The sequence below is a fragment of the Medicago sativa genome, chromosome 8 (assembly GCF_051527215.1).
Source record: "Medicago sativa cultivar Bolivia chromosome 8, Bolivia_mono, whole genome shotgun sequence".
In the NCBI taxonomy this organism is placed as follows: Eukaryota; Viridiplantae; Streptophyta; class Magnoliopsida; order Fabales; family Fabaceae; genus Medicago; species Medicago sativa.
Genome location: NC_140756.1, coordinates 9204352 through 9220341, shown reverse-complemented (window position 1 = coordinate 9220341; position 15990 = coordinate 9204352). Strand labels below are relative to the sequence as shown.

General features: G+C 29.8%; 2 protein-coding genes across 2 annotated transcripts; both read right to left on the bottom strand.

The window, feature by feature from the left end:
- Positions 1 to 683: 683 nt before the first annotated feature.
- LOC146896732 (defensin-like protein 19) lies at positions 684 to 2315 on the bottom strand. Its single transcript, XM_085739176.1, has 3 exons — positions 2221 to 2315; positions 1738 to 1908; positions 684 to 1367 (listed from the first exon to the last, which is right to left on the bottom strand). Exons 1-3 carry the CDS (start codon positions 2294 to 2296, stop codon positions 1204 to 1206), a joined length of 411 nt encoding a protein of 136 aa, XP_085595302.1. The 5' UTR covers positions 2297 to 2315; the 3' UTR covers positions 684 to 1203.
- Positions 2316 to 5159: 2844 nt separating this feature from the next.
- On the bottom strand, positions 5160 to 5798 carry LOC146896731 (defensin-like protein 19). Its single transcript, XM_085739177.1, has 2 exons — positions 5686 to 5798; positions 5160 to 5596 (listed from the first exon to the last, which is right to left on the bottom strand). The coding sequence occupies exons 1-2, from the start codon at positions 5759 to 5761 to the stop codon at positions 5433 to 5435; spliced, it is 240 nt and encodes a 79-aa protein (XP_085595303.1). The 5' UTR covers positions 5762 to 5798; the 3' UTR covers positions 5160 to 5432.
- Between the last annotated feature and the right edge of the window lie 10192 nt (positions 5799 to 15990).

The following is a 15990-nucleotide window of genomic DNA, read 5'->3' as shown; positions in this document are numbered from 1 at the left end:
TTAGCACTATTACCTTTAAAATTCACCCCAATAGCCTTTCTCACTCCACAAAAATCATCTATCGTCACTTCGTAATTACCATGTAAAACCATCCAAGTTTTCCAATCATCATTAGTGACAGAATACGACGTTATCGGAAACAAAGAATTTTTTTCAATTACCTAGAGAGGACTCAAAACTTTAGGTGAATAAGTGAAAAATTCAAGGTTCGAATTCCGATCTTTGCATATTACATACAATGTCCCTATGAACCGAGCTATGCTCGAGAGGGACAAGTGGATCTCTTTTATTATGTCTTATACACGGTGAAGGAAAATTTTAGGAATTTATTGTTGGTATGCCATTCCTCTACTATTACAAAGGTGTTTATTTGTAATAAGCCAGGCTTTCTTAATTTTCATTTCAATTGATCTCAGGTTTGGTTTATATATGCACACCTTACCTTTTTTTTTAATATGGTTCAATTATAGACACAAAAGAGGGGCATGTGGAGGGGAAGTGAGTTAACGCAACGTTATGTATGAAGCTCCATCCACATCCACCCTTGAGTTTGACTCCAAAACGTGTGTTAGGCCCAATTGTTTGTTGTGGGGTTGACTAGGGCGTGCATGGGCGATAGTCTGCAGTGGTACAATGTATGGGTATTGTTATAATCTAAATTGTAGTACTATATATACTCCTCATAACACTCTAATAAAAATTTACTAATAATTTGTCACTTCATACAATTGATTTCAAATCATATCTATAAAAATGAAATGGTAGACAAAATAGTAGATTTTTATAGACGTGTACTGGCTTGCAACTGCCCGTGAAAGGGACTAAAACCACGAAACAACAAACAATAAGGAAAGTTCAAATACAAGTGAGCAAACAATCCAAAACACAACAAAATTTCAAACTATTACAACAAATTAAATTCACGAACACATTCTGCCACCATAGTACAGAAGAAACATCCCAACATCACACCCAAAAGCTCACTAGAAAGGTTCAAATCTCCTGCCGGAAAGCAAGGACATGCATTGCCACAACCAAACAGCTCAAAACCACAAGCAAGACACTATCCGACAAAACAATCACCCGGATTCCAACACCATTCGTAACTGTACTGGTTTATACTTTCTATATCCTTTAAACTCTTATTTTATCTTTTATGAAATATCAAATTAAGGTGGAAATTTGTGATCATGAACAAAGTGCTCAACAATTTTTGTAGCAGAAGCAAGCGGAACCAAAGCCTTGACGATGACAAGCACCAAATGTAGCATGCTCCACATTGATGCACTGTTTTTTACAGTTTCCCGTGATAATACAAAGCCCAGACCATGTTTTACTTTCCCAGTCACAAATTTTTGGTTTCACCGCTACATATAAAAGAGAAAAAGAAGCAAATTTAGAACATAAATAAGGATTGAACAATTATAAATATAGTTTGTTTGATTAGTTTGTACCACATATTAAAATAAAAGAAGGGCAAGCTAGAGAATAATCAAGATGGTGTAGCAAGCTAGGTTGTATGAATAATTTTAATAACTGTTTTAAAGAATAATGTTAAGGAAAAAGGAAAAGGTTGGTAAACACCTAAACCAATCTTATACCTTGAGATAAATAGAGAGAGAATAATGTGATATGTTCTTGATGTGATAGAAAAAGAGATAGACAAAATAAAGAGTTGAATATTTGTATTAAATTTAAGGGTGTTCAAATATAAGAGTTGTAATGTTAACAATATACTGTTTGGAACACATTTTTTGTAGCAGTAGCAAGCAAAACCAAAACCATGAAGATGACAAGCACCGAAAGTAGCATGCTCCACTTTGATGCAATGTCTTTTGCAGTTTCCTGTGTTGAAACAAGGTCCAGACCATGTTTTACTTCGCTTTTGACAAATTTTTGCTTCACCCTCTACACATAAAATGAAAAAAATAATTATAAAGCAAATTAAGAACGTAAATAAATGAATATTCATAAGAACGTAGATAAATGTATATTCATATAGGGGTCAAGTCTATGGTACACAAGGATGATATATAAGTTCTGCAACATGCACAATATTGTTGTTTCCACCATTAGATAATAAGTTTCACCATTAAGTTAAATGTAATATATTATGATTTATTGACCTAATGATAGAAAATAGACTTATGCATGATGCAAGAGTAATTTTCTTGTGCATGTTAGCCAAAATCTAACATAAATTGTTTAATTAGTTTGTACCACATGTTGAAATAAGGAGAATGGCAATGCAAAGGGACATGAACATGTTGTAGAATTTACTACTAGAGGAAGTCATGTTTGCTAGATGTAGGTGATTTTCTCTACAAAAGGTGCCAAAAGATGTTTTTGTGTCTATGCATTTATAGGAGGGAATTTAGATAGAGGACAAAGTGGGTTCAATTTTTGAAATGATCTTTCTTCCCCGAAAATTCTCGAGCCGGCTTCAGATTTTCATTCATTTTATTATCATCAAAATGTTTGAAGCTGTCCAAATAGTTTGCCTGGAAACGAGCCAATGTATGGCAAATTTATTAGAAAATCATAAAATAATTTGGAGGTGCTACACATTATCCCGATTTATTGTATCAATAATATTATGGTGAACATAATGGTAGCTGTGAAGTTTGGTTCGGTATATATCTCTCAATCAATCATTTAAAACCAAGTAATATTTTTATATTAGTTTATTTTAAAATAAATTTAAACTTAAAAAAAAAAAATGAGTATCTGTATCCAACCAAACTTCAATGTATCTAAGAATTTACCTAATATTAATATATTACTATATAGTATAATATAGGTGCTATCATATTATATTATAGTTTTTGCGTTTTAATAATTGCTTTTAAAAACATTGTTAACAATACACTATTTATAACATTCCTTCAAAAAAATTATACTATTTATATATAACATATGTTTTGACATATTCTCTTTTATAGGCTAAAATTTATATGAAACTTATAATATTTGAATTTTAATCTATAAAATATTGTGTGTTAGAATGTGTGTATTGAAGAGAGTCACTACTAGGAAAAAACGGAATTAGCGACGAAAATTAGTGACGGAAAAAGTGAAATCTCTAACCAATTTCGTCCTCGCAAAATTTTGTGACGGAATTAGAGAGGGATTTTCATGTTTCCCTCTAAACTTTCATCACTTGTTTTTAGTATTTTAGTAGAGAGTATTTCGAGTACTCCACTTATATTAAGGTATCTTATAGTTTTCTATTTCGAAAATAAAAATTGACTAATCGTATCATGTAGACTGTCGTAGAGTGAGATTTCAACCGATTTAGCGAGGTTTTCAATTAGTTTTTAGTACCCCATTTTAAGCCGAGTTTTGGCGGGATTCAACACTAAAATGCATTTGACTCCACTTAATTATTATTATTTTTTTATAAATTGTAAAGTTTAATGCACATTAATGGTGAGATTATCCATTCAACTCTCAAGTTTTTTCACAATTGAAAGGATCTAAATCATAGTGAGAGAGAGGGGAGAACTGGTGCTTCAAATGAGAAAAAAATGAGGTTTTCTGGGTGCACCAAATGGCACCATACTCATAATAATATAAAGTAAAATTAAGTTAGTCTACTCCCTTCTCTACGTCTCTTCCAAATTTAAATTGTAGGGTTTAGTTTGAAATACCCTTTTTTACGAAACTTTTGACTCAATTTTATCTAGAAGAAATTTCTTTTATAGAGTTTAGGGGGCTCAACAATCCACTTAAAAGTTATATCATTGATGTTCATTCATGTTAATAGTTTTATAATTCATGTGATATTATTGATGTTTCAAAATTATTGAAGGAGGTTGGAAATCGTACGAGCAATGTTATATCTCTAGAAAATTAACATCAAGAATTCTTCAAGAATAAAGAGCAGCCAATCACAATGCACTATTTGCCACAATTTAAGGAGGTGTGACTTAAAAATAAGAAGTGATCAAATAAATCATGCAATTAAAACTTGCCGGATGTGTCTTGAAAAATTCTTGATGCTATTTTTCTAAAGAAATAGCATTTTCCTTTTCTAAATCGTATAGTTTATTCAATCAACGATCTATTTACTTCTAAAGCTGCTATTTATGGTTTTTTTTTTTGAATCGGCAAAAATTTATTAAAAATGTGATCCCCGCACAAGACGAACGAGAGACCGGTGAAGTACAAACAAAAGGCGTCGTATATAGGCGGAACACCCGAAAACAAAAACCCCAACAAAGACACCCCTGGATCAACACCCTAAGGACAATTCCCACCAAAAAACATACCCACCTAAAATTGACTCCTAAACAACCGACCACCGAAAAACGGCATCCAAAACACCCATCGTCACTACTCACCTCCAAAAGAACACCCTTGTAAAAGAAAATCCAATCCTCAGCATCCAAACTGAGCCACATCCACCTTTTCGAAAAATCAACCATCCTTTATGGTTGAAATGGAGTTTTTAAAGCTATGAATTTGTGGGTAAAATTTTAGACCAAAAAGAAAATTTTAGGAAACCTAATGACCAAGAGTTGAGCGTTTTTGGGTAAAATTTTTGAAAATGGTCCAAGAGAACTTGAATATACTCTAATACTATCCAGCAATTTTTTTGTTGGACATAATTCAACTTTACAATACCGGTTTGTAGGATGATATATCATTACTTTCATTTTTAAATTTATATTCATGCCTTATTTCATGCAACCCGGAACTCTTAACATTGTCAGCTTAGGAACAAACGTTAAAAAGACGTATGCTAAGTTTGTCATTTATTATATCTCTTCAAATTTCTGAATTTTAATGTTGGTATGTCATTCCTCCTGGGATTACAGAAGTGTATATCCGTAATAGGTTAGATTTTCCTAGTTTTCGTTTCAGCTGATTTTGGTTTATGCAACTTTTAATGAACTTTTTGTTTCTTTTCCTATTTTTAATTTTGTTAGACTATTGGAAACCATATAAGATGTGTTTGGACGTCCAATTTTACCTTAATATAAAATATTGATTTTTTTTAGCAGATAAAATAGTGAATAGAAAGGCAAATATATATATATATATATATATATATATATATATATATATATATATATATATTTCTTTTTTACCAAATTGAAAGGCAAACATAAACAACGTACAATATCTGTAATATAATAATCCATAGTACTAGAATATTTTTCGGTTCCACCCTTTATTTATGAGTTTAAGGAGCATACACAATATGTGTAAATTAATTCTACACTATATGCAATAAAAATTTACTACTTTGTCACTTCGTACACTTTAATTTAAATTATACTGATAAAAATGAAGCGATAGACAAAAGTAGTAAATTTATTGACATGTAAAACTTTTTTACACTTACTTAGTTCCTTCAAATTAACTCTTATTTATCTTTTATGAAATATCATATTAAGGTGGATATTGATTGATCATAAACAAAATGATCAACACTTTTTGTAGCAGAAGCAAGCAAAACCAAAGCCTTGACGATGACAAGCACCAAAAGTAGCTTGCTCCACATCAACGCATTGTCTTTTACAGTTTCCTGTGTTAAGACAAGGTCCTGACCAAGTTTTACTTCGTTTTTGACAAACTTTTGCTTCCACCTCTACACATAAAAAATAAAACAAGTTAAGAACATAAATAAGGATTAATAAATGAACAGTTATTAATATAGGTTATTTGATTAGTTTGTACCAGATGTGGAAATAAGGAGAAGGGCAAGGCAGACAAAAACAAAGATGGTGTAAAATTTATTAGCAGAGGAAGTCATGTTTGCTAAGTGTGACTTTCTTTAGTGATGAGGGTGTACCTAAAAGGTGTTTTTGTCGATGTATTTATAGGTAGGAATTTAGGCTAGATGACAAAATGAGTATAAATTTTTTATTTGACCTAGTCCGAAAATTCCACGAGCCAGCTTGAAAATTTCAATTTATTATCAATTTGTTTCAATCTTATCAAGAAAACAAGCCATAGCTTTTATATAAAAAGATAAAGGAAAGAAAAAACGAACCCAAAGTACGATGACAAAGTCTACCATGCAAAAAATCAACAATGAGATCACTGGATAAGTAGAAGACAAAAAATTTAAAGGGTTTTTTATCCTTGAGTCATACACATTAACACCAGTGAACATTTTAAATCAAAAAATTAACTATGTGACATTGTCGTACCAATTTTTTTTTTTTGACTTAAATTTTGACTTAAAAAAATGGTCATGTTAACCGGTGTCTTCGAAACACTTGGTTAAGAAATCAAATATTGTAATCTCTATTATATATATTTGCGCTATTTTTTTTCAATAGTACACGTGTCATTCTCTCTATGCTAATTGTCATTAATTGTCATATGTTATGGTAGTATCACTGTGTTATCATTGATTTTATTAAGAAAGGTTTTAATTAGTGAATTCTTAAAAAGGTACCAGATCATTGTTTTTATTAAGAAATGATTTTAATTTTTGAATTCTTAAAAAGGTGTGTATGTAAGGGATACAAAAACGGTACAATAATGTTTAACTTATATATCATTAATTAAAAATCTTTTTTTTGGGTACAAATTAAAAATCCTTTTATTTTGTATCTCTTATTTATCTTCATCTTCATCTTCATAGTAAACATTTGCTACGGGTGGCATGTTTATTTGCTTATCAACATGGACTGCTTGGATTATAAAATAAAACCGTGTATTATTATCAAAGTTGATTTTACAGTGTTTGGAGTGAAAGGAAAATTATTTCGTGTATTTATAGAGTAATCAATATGCAAATCACAAATACGATTCGAATTTGGAATGTCATTGAATAAAAAGATTACAGGTGTTTGAAAAGGCATATTCATTCACTCATTTTTTTCTTCATTTTTCATAATAAAAGAGGGGTGACGCCCGATTCTTTGGTGCACTAAACAAAAGAAATTAAGAGGGCTGAAATTGCAGATCACGGATTCCATGAATCATGCATGAATCATATGTTCTTCATTTTTAGTGTTTAGGGTGCTATATATACATACCACTATTTACTTGCACAATAATTCATCATTCATCTCTCGGCATTAGCAGATGCACACACAACATCAATTTTTTATTCATGGATGCATCTTTTTCGTATTATTATCACCTTTGAAAGAAAAAAATTGTCGAGCATTTTGGTATCTCAACGGTGTATGTTAATGCTATTTTATTGGGAGTTTAAGGTTATATAATTGTTGTGCATTTCTATTTGGATCTAGATGTATGTTTCTCTTTAGCTATGTAGTGAGTTTGAAATGTTCAATGTAATTTTTAATCTTCAGGTGTGGAAAAGAAGTTTAAAAAGCCGGAGAAGAGATACCCACTTCATTTTGTAAACTCGTTGATAATCGAGGAATAAAGACTGATGGAATTAAGGAGTTGTTCATGTCACGATAGCAACCACTCTAATTTTTTTAGAGAGGCGGCCACAAAAGGAGCACAATACGTTGTGTGAAGACGATCATCAAAAGTTTTGCTAGGATTCACAATTTTACAAGTTTTTTTTTTTACAAAGATGGTCATATGTTTTTACTCCTACATTTTGATCTACATATAGGTTAATTCTTAATGCTAAGTTACAAATTCTAATGATTTTTCCATGTGTGTTTTTGTATTCGATATATGGAATGAAATCGAAATAAAAATTCTATGTAATTTTCTATTTGAATGTTGATATTAAATAAGAGATTAAGAAAAGATTACGAGGTTGCCGAATTTGTTTTAATGGTTTTCATTGTAGTTCTTTGACAAGAAGTTCTATGAGTAGATAACCGGGAACATAGTTTAGCAAATATAGAGTCTATATTTTTACATGTTCTTTAACTATATGGCTGCTTAGTCCGATCCCTTTTTATGGAAAAACCTACACCATAAAATGAATCGGTAATATGTGAAAAATAAATTAAGCGATTATTGCTTTTTTTTTTTTTGTAGAAGAGAGTAGTAAAACATTGATATGCACCCGTAAAAAATAGAGGGCAAAATTATTTAGTGAACCACGTTTTTAATCGGCTTTTTTCAGCCGCGCTATTTATCGTGACACCTTTTCTCGCGAATGCATCACAAATGCATTGTGAATATGTGGTCAAACTTTCAACGAGAAGAACGACCTTGCATATTGTTTTAATTTTTTTGACATTTTTCTTTTATTTTGATCGAATGTGATTTTTCAAGCATCTCTCTTTATCCATCATCACCTCTTTAGACTGGTGTTGTGCTTTTTAGGTTTAATAGAACGTTTTCCTTTTTTTTACGTTAAGATTTCCACGCTTACCAAAAAAATTAGTGTAATATTTGTCGAAACTTATATATTAATTTGGAAATTATATTAGTTAAAACTTAATTTAAACTTATTGTACAATCTTGACTATGAAATCGCCATCATATTAATTTGGCAACATTATGAATTCATTGTACTATTTCTTTATTTTTATTGATTTCTTTAACTAACCGTGATCTTTTTTTCTCGGGTACAAACTAACCGTGATCTTTATTTTGCTAATAATGGATACTCATATTTTTTTGATGGGTAGGGATACTCATTTTTAAATTGAAAATATCAATTTATATTAATATATCAATTTTAATATCTATTTATACTACGATAAATATCTTCACCATTTTCATATCATGTTTTGTTAAAATGATATATTAATATTAATATTAGACTTAATTAATGCTTTGGTCCCTTAACTTATTTTTGGATTTAAATTTGGTCCCATAACTTTAAGCTGTCTCAAATTGGTCCCTTAAATCTTACACCGTTTACCATTTTGGTCCCCTCCGTTAGTTTTTTTCAAAATCTGTTAACCCTTTATCCACATGTCATTTAAGATTGGTGATTAATGGCTGGATTTAGAGAGCACACAAATATACAATGGACTCACAACATATGATTATTTCTATTGAATTTCCTAAAAATTAAAATTAAAATATAAAAAAAAAATCTCTTCTCTTCCCCGTGTTCCTTTCCTCCTCTTCTTTCTTTCTCCCTCTTCTCTTGTTCATTCTCTTCCCTCTTTGTTCCTTTTCTCTTCTTCCAATCTTTCATAAAAAACTCATTTTCGAATTACAATCCTTCATCATCAACATCAATCCTTTCAAATTCCAATCTAAACCCATTTTTGGATCTAATCTAAACCCTTTCAAATCCCAATATAAACCCATTGTTTTATGAACATTAACCCATTTTACTGTTGTTGTGTTGTTGTTGGGGAGCAGATTTGGGCCAGATTTATTGTGTTGTGTTATTGTTGTTACTGGATTTTGTTTTGATTTTTTTCTTCTTCTGTAGAATGAGCCATAGGTTTCCCTCGTGAAACAGCTCTCAAAGAACCATGGCTTCTTTCCTCATATACCCACAATTCAATTCTTCCAATTTTGAAATTTTGCTATCCAAAGGCTTCAGCTTCTTAAATCGCGCGTTTGTTAAAGGTGAGCTTGAGAATTACAGAGTAGTTTGGAGAATAGAATAATTCTCTTTTCCTGTGGAGTTGAAACAAACTCATTTTGAACCTAAAAAATTGGGTTTAATAAATGGGTGTTAGTTTTGATTGTGAGTTAGATGATAGTGGTGATGTTAATTCTAAATTTAAGGGGATGAAGATTGACAATCTTAGATTCAAGGATGAAGATGAAGTAGAGTTTTTGTTTTGATATTTTTTTTACAGATTGAATGTTTTGATTTTGTTTTGCAATATTTTCTGGAATTTGCTTTGGAGTTTCGCAAAAATAGCTATGAAATTTTGTAATTTTCTGGATTTTGTTTAAGATGGATATGAATAAAGATGCAGATGAAGAAGATTGAAATGGGAAGAAGATGAAGAAAAAATTAGGTGGTTGAGGTTCATTATAAGCTACAATAGATCCCTCCATGATCCAACCATTGATCATCAATCAAAACTGACATGTGGCAAAGGGTTAACAGATTTTAAAAAAACTAACGGAGGGGACCAAAATGGTAAACGGTGTAAGATTTAAGGGACCAATTTGAGACAGTTTAAAGTTAGGGGACCAAATTTAAATCCAAAAATAAGTTAAGGGACCAAAGTATTAATTAAGCCTTAATATTAATATAAATTAATATAAAAAATGCGATATTAAGATTGAAAATAGATTAAATAGATATTCAAATGGTAAGACACTTTGTGATGCATTCCCGAGAAAAGTTTCACGATAAATAGCGGTTGAAAGAAAAATGATTAAAAACGCGGTTCACTAAATAATTTTGTCATCTATATTTAAATATATATTAAAATATGTCCAAAAGATATTTAAGAAAATTGAAAATATCTTCACCATTTTAATATCTATTTATATTAATATATCAATTTTAAATGGGGTTTCCTTGCTAAAAATGTGATTTTGAATCTCCTTTATAACATTAAGTTCTCTTATTTACGATTGGATGTAATATGTTTATTGTCTTACAATAATCGGTTTAAAATTAGGGAAATTCTAACCGGTTTAAAATTTCTAAAGTACTCATGACACCTCTTCTTTCTAATGAGCATTAAATACTACTCCATCTCATAAAAAGAGTTTTCACTTGTGATTCATCTGGCAAGGCAATGTATGTAGATTAATTCGTTACCTTTATTATGTCTTTTCATCATTAGTTTTTGCTTTGTTAATAAAATAATTTAGGGTTAAATATGTTTTGGTCCCTATAAAATTGTAAACTTTTAAGTTTAGTCTTTACCTAATTTTAATAGGTTTTTTGGTCCCTACAAAAAAAATTACTTCTAATTTTAGTCACCGTTACAACAAAGTTTGTTTAATTATCCTTAAACTCTTAAATTCTTGAACGATTTGTTTGAGACAAGTTTAGAACACTATGAAAGATTCATTTACTAAAATTTAGAATTTTTTAACATGAAACGAATTAAATATTAATTTTTTAAAACGACAAAAGTTAAAGATAAAATTAACAAAATCTCGGACGTAAAAATCAAATTTTGCAACAATTTTTTGCAAAGGAACTTTTACTAATTTTCTTAACACGTCCGCAAAAAAATTGTTCAAAAACTCAAGAGTTTAACCATAAATTAAACAAATTTGAATTGTGGAGAGACTAATACTGAGTGCGGGAAAAAAAATTAGGGACTAAAATAACAATTAAAATTAAGTAAGGACTAAACTTAAAAGGTCCCAATTTTATAGGGACCAAAAACATATTTAACCCAAAAATGAAGGAATTTGAAATAATGGAGGTGGGATAAAAATATTTTTTATTAAAGTTCATCATTTGGGGGGGGGGGGGGGGGTTAAACTAGGTTGGATAATCGCATTATGCTAGGAGTAACAACAAAAGTGAAATTGACACCACATCTTCATCCAAATTGTTGACGCATTAGACATATGGGTCATTTAACTTATATGTTTCTCACCATCTACTCTTGCATCTAATGTGAAATTTTAACTCACATATGACTTATTGACATTTCTCGCTTACATGTGAGACCGTACATATGTAATCTGGTAACATAGTCAAATGAGATTAAGGAATGCATAACGGGGTAAAAAGATGGGTTGGTGATGAATTAATAGAGGGAGGTTTTTGTTCATTTCTTTCATGCGAAGAGAGAAAATAAATTAGAAAAAAAGACAAAAAAAAGAATTTGAACATGAGAGAACCGATAAGGAAAAAAGAGTGTTTGTGCTTTGTCCGTAAAAGTATATAAAATAAACTGAATATATGGTAATTTACGGGATTGTCGAAGGAGTTAGAGATTTTTGAGTAAATATTTTACCAAAAAAATAAACTAAATGAATAAAGCGCCACATTATTTAAAAAATTCTAATAACCATTTATTTTGTCAAATTAGCAAAACTCATATAGAGTTTTCCATTGTCAAATCTCACCAAAGACCAAAAGTAAAAGAATTTTAAATGATAAAGGCTGAATAAAAGATTTAATATGAAAGTGAATGATATCCAATAACCAAAATTTAAAATAAAAAATTAAACAAATGACATTAAAAAACTAATAAAACAATTTACCATAATGTTGGGATAATGTTAGGACTTTTGGGTGAGCCTACACTGGGTTGAATCAACATATTAATTATTTTACCAAAAAATTAGACTCAATTAAAAAAAAGTCACATCATTTTAAAATTTCTAATAAGTATATATTTTTATCAACTCGAATAATACATATGCATTCTTCTAGGGGATTCTACACCTGAGTTTGATCAAACATTATATTAAGAGAAACCACACAAGTGAGATTGATATCATATCTTCGTCTAAAACCTTTAGGTATCAGGTATTTGAGTCATCACACTTATATGTTGTTCAAAGTCTACTCTTCCATTCAATATATATAGAACTTTTTAACCCACACTCGACAAATTAACATCTCTTAATCAAGTGGGCAACTATCCACATCCGTAATTACAAGACATATTTAAATCGGGTCAAATTAAGGCACGATTAAACAGTTTGGTTGGTGGTGGTTTCATGGAGTGAGTTTTAAGTTCTTTTCTTCCATAAGAAGAAAGAAATAAAATTAAAAGGAAAAAAATATGGAATTGAAAAAGGAATTTAAACATGAGAAGATAGGAGAAAGACAATAAATATTATGTGTTTTGTTTTCTTAAAAAAATAAAAATATTATGCGTTTTATTGTGGGTGTATAGGGAATAACGTGAGTTGTCGGTTATTTTATGGGTTTGTTGAAGGAGTTGGAGATTTTTCGGTATGGACAAAACTTAGGTACAATTCTTTAGGTGCTTTTCGTATGGTTCTTAAATAAAAATACACCTTTTTTTTGGATATAACAAACTTCGATAAATTATGGATTTAAGGAAATCATTGTAAATTTAGTTAAGAACCATACGAAAAGCATCTAAGGAATTGTACCTAAGTTTTTTCCTTTGGGTAATTAGTTTACCAACAAATTAGATTAGTTAAATAATTTTAAATTGTCTAATAAACATATATTTTTGTCAACTTAGCATAATGCATCAGCATTTTACCATTTTCATTTGCCACCAAAGTCCAAAAGTGAATAAATTTGAAATAATAAACTTTGAATGAAAGATTTCATATGAAAGAGAATGACATCCAAAAATTAAAAAAAGAACGGTTCATAGCAATGTTTTGACTTTCAAAGAATACTACATTGAGTTTGATTATCTCATTAGATAAAGAGATTCCACACGAGTGAGTTTGACACCACACCTTAACCTAAATATTAACGAATTATGTATATGACTCATACCACTCATATGTTTCTCAATATTTACTCTTGCATCCAATGTAGAACTTTAGTTGACACTTAAAACACTAACGTCTCTCACTCATGTTTGAGACTCTCTACATCTGTAACATCCGGAACCACACATGCTTCCTCCGTAAAATTGAATTAGGTTATTATACCATCGTTGGACCTTATAGAGGGAGCCAACATTAGTGTGGATCAATCTATTGGACATAAAACAACTATATAAATGAGAATAATACCACATCTTCATCCAATATTTTAATTACAAGGGAATTCTAGCCCGTGCTTGGCACGGGTATCCATACTAGTATTTGTATTAAATGCTTAAATAATGATTCAAAAATGGTAATATTTGCATTCAAAGTTGTGTAATCCATGCATTAAATGTTTCCTTAACCGGTGCCCGGGTTAGCATTACCCAAAATAAATAAGGGAGCTTCTATGGTGTAGTCGTGAAACCGACTTTTTTGAAAAAGTTAATTTTTATATTAATGTTTGATTCATTTTTAAATTGTTGATTACTGATTAATGATCAATAGTAATTCATCTAATAATGCTTGCAACATCTTGGACTTACATGTACTATTTTATTGTTGACATCTTTAACATGCAAACAGAGTTTATGATATTATGTGATAGTCTTAAGTGTTACACTTTGTGGGATGTTACACTTAAAACAAAGTAGAATAAAATTAGATTAAGTGTAGTCTTGTTAATTTGATGAATTGATGATATTATGGGGACTGAACTTTTGATGCCACATCGTACAAACAATGGGGTGTTACTCACTGCATTTTTTATGCTATAGTGTTAACTTCACCGTAAAAGTCATTTTCATGACTTCACCATAGAATTTTCCAATAAATAGTGTTTTGGCGTTTTAATTAATAAAGATGTTTGAATTACAATATCATTCCCTCCTATGTTAAAATATATATTTATCTCCATTGAAAAGCAAATATAAATTGGAAATGATACTCTTGTTTTCTATGAGATGCTTAAATTGGTCTTCATTCCCTTGAGAATTAATATTATACATGCATGTATTGCAATCTAACCAATTTTTATGTAAATAAATATTTATAACAACAGTAAACTAAATTAGCATTTTATGTCAAAAAAAAAAATCAAGTCATTGTTTAAAAAATCAATATTAATTTGTTTATATCTTCAAATGTCAGTGATAATTAAATTAAATTATTTAATTTTATGAGTTTAGAATATAAATTTAAATTTTAATTAGTTAATTTAATTTTATCAATTTGTCTAATAGTTTTTTTAAAGAAATTCAATATTTATATTTTATCTTATTTTGTTTCATTGTTTATAACATGTTGATAACGATACCGTGAATAAAAAATTGATCACAAAATCTGCATTAGAAGTTTAATTATATTAAAATGGGCTAAAAAGAATTGTAGATTTTAACATAAGAGGAAAATAAATTGTAATTTAATCAACTCAAGAGATAGGAGCATAATTTTCTCTAATATATTTTGAAGAAGAGGGGAGTAGAGTGTCTATTTTAACATAAAAGAGAATAATATAATTTACACATCTCTCACAAGAGGAGATTAAAATTTACTCTAATAAACAAAAACACTACTGAAACTTTTTCATTTTTTACCAAAAGAAATAACTGAGAGTGTCACACTGATTATTTGATAAAAAACTATACACTTTTAAAAACAAAAACTTTTAACACTATCTATTTTTTAGATAGATGAAATAGTTAATGTAATTGAAAACTCATACACATAAGTGGAGTAGCCGAGATCGAACCCCAATCACGGTGTTCGACCTAACAACTTTGTCGGTTAAGATATAAACTTTGATAGTACTTACAATTTGTACAAGAATCACATAATTTGGTGATATTCATATGATTTTTTTTAACAAGCATATTCATATAATTTTACTCTAAAAATATATAATGTATAAGAAAGTATGTATGAAAGAGTGGGTTTTTTAGCACTCATCTTACATTAAGACATCACATAATTTTAACGAGTTGATTAATAAACTTTAGGCTTAATGGTGTATTTAGTCCCCGCAAATAGGCGGCGTTTAAAAATTGGTCCCCGTAATCGCTAATCCCGGCATTTTACCCCCGCAATTGTTAATCATTTAAAATTTGGTCCTTTGACCAACTTAATCACCGCCACGTCACCAGTTTAGAAAAAATGGCATGGGAAATGACGAAATTACCCCTGGCTTATTTTTTTTTTTTTGTTTTTTTTCCTAAAAAAAAATTCAGTTTTTCCCCGAATTTTTTTTACGATTTTTTTCCCGAAAATTTTTCAGTTTTAATTTTAACAATTTTTTCCGAATTTTTTTTTACTTTTAATTATTTTTTCAGATTTTTTTTAATTTAAAAAAGGATTTTCAAAATTTTGAAAAAAAAATTTTTGAAGGAAAAAAAAATAGCCCAGGGGTATTTTGGTCAATTCCCATGCCATTTTTTCCAATCTGGTGACGTGGCAGTGATTAAGTTGGTCAAAGGACCAAATTTTAAATGATTAACAATTGCAGGGGTAAAATGCCGGGATTAGCGATTACGGGGACCAATTTTTAAACGCCGCCTATTTGCAGTGGACTAAACACACCATTAAGCCTAAACTTTAACATACGAATTATTCAAGAAAACACAATTTTAATATTTAAATAAACAACTCTTAATAAAATTTTGCGTATCCTTTGGGCTAAACGCTGAATTATACCATGATCCCTTTCTATTAGAAACAGAAGGTTAATAAAAAAGT

Bases quoted from the DNA above. Each gene is read 5' to 3' on its own strand.
- LOC146896732 (XM_085739176.1), bottom strand. From the start codon at position 2,296: ATGACTTCCTCTAGTAGTAAATTCTACAACATGTTCATGTCCCTTTGC. The intron at 1,909-2,220 runs GTACAAACTAAT...TTTTATGTGTAG, and splicing joins TCTCCTTATTTCAACATGTG to AGGGTGAAGCAAAAATTTGT. The intron at 1,368-1,737 runs GTATATTGTTAA...TTTTATATGTAG, and splicing joins CAAAAAATGTGTTCCAAACA to CGGTGAAACCAAAAATTTGT.
- LOC146896731 (XM_085739177.1), bottom strand. From the start codon at position 5,761: ATGACTTCCTCTGCTAATAAATTTTACACCATCTTTGTTTTTGTCTGC. The intron at 5,597-5,685 runs GTACAAACTAAT...TTTTATGTGTAG, and splicing joins TCTCCTTATTTCCACATCTG to AGGTGGAAGCAAAAGTTTGT.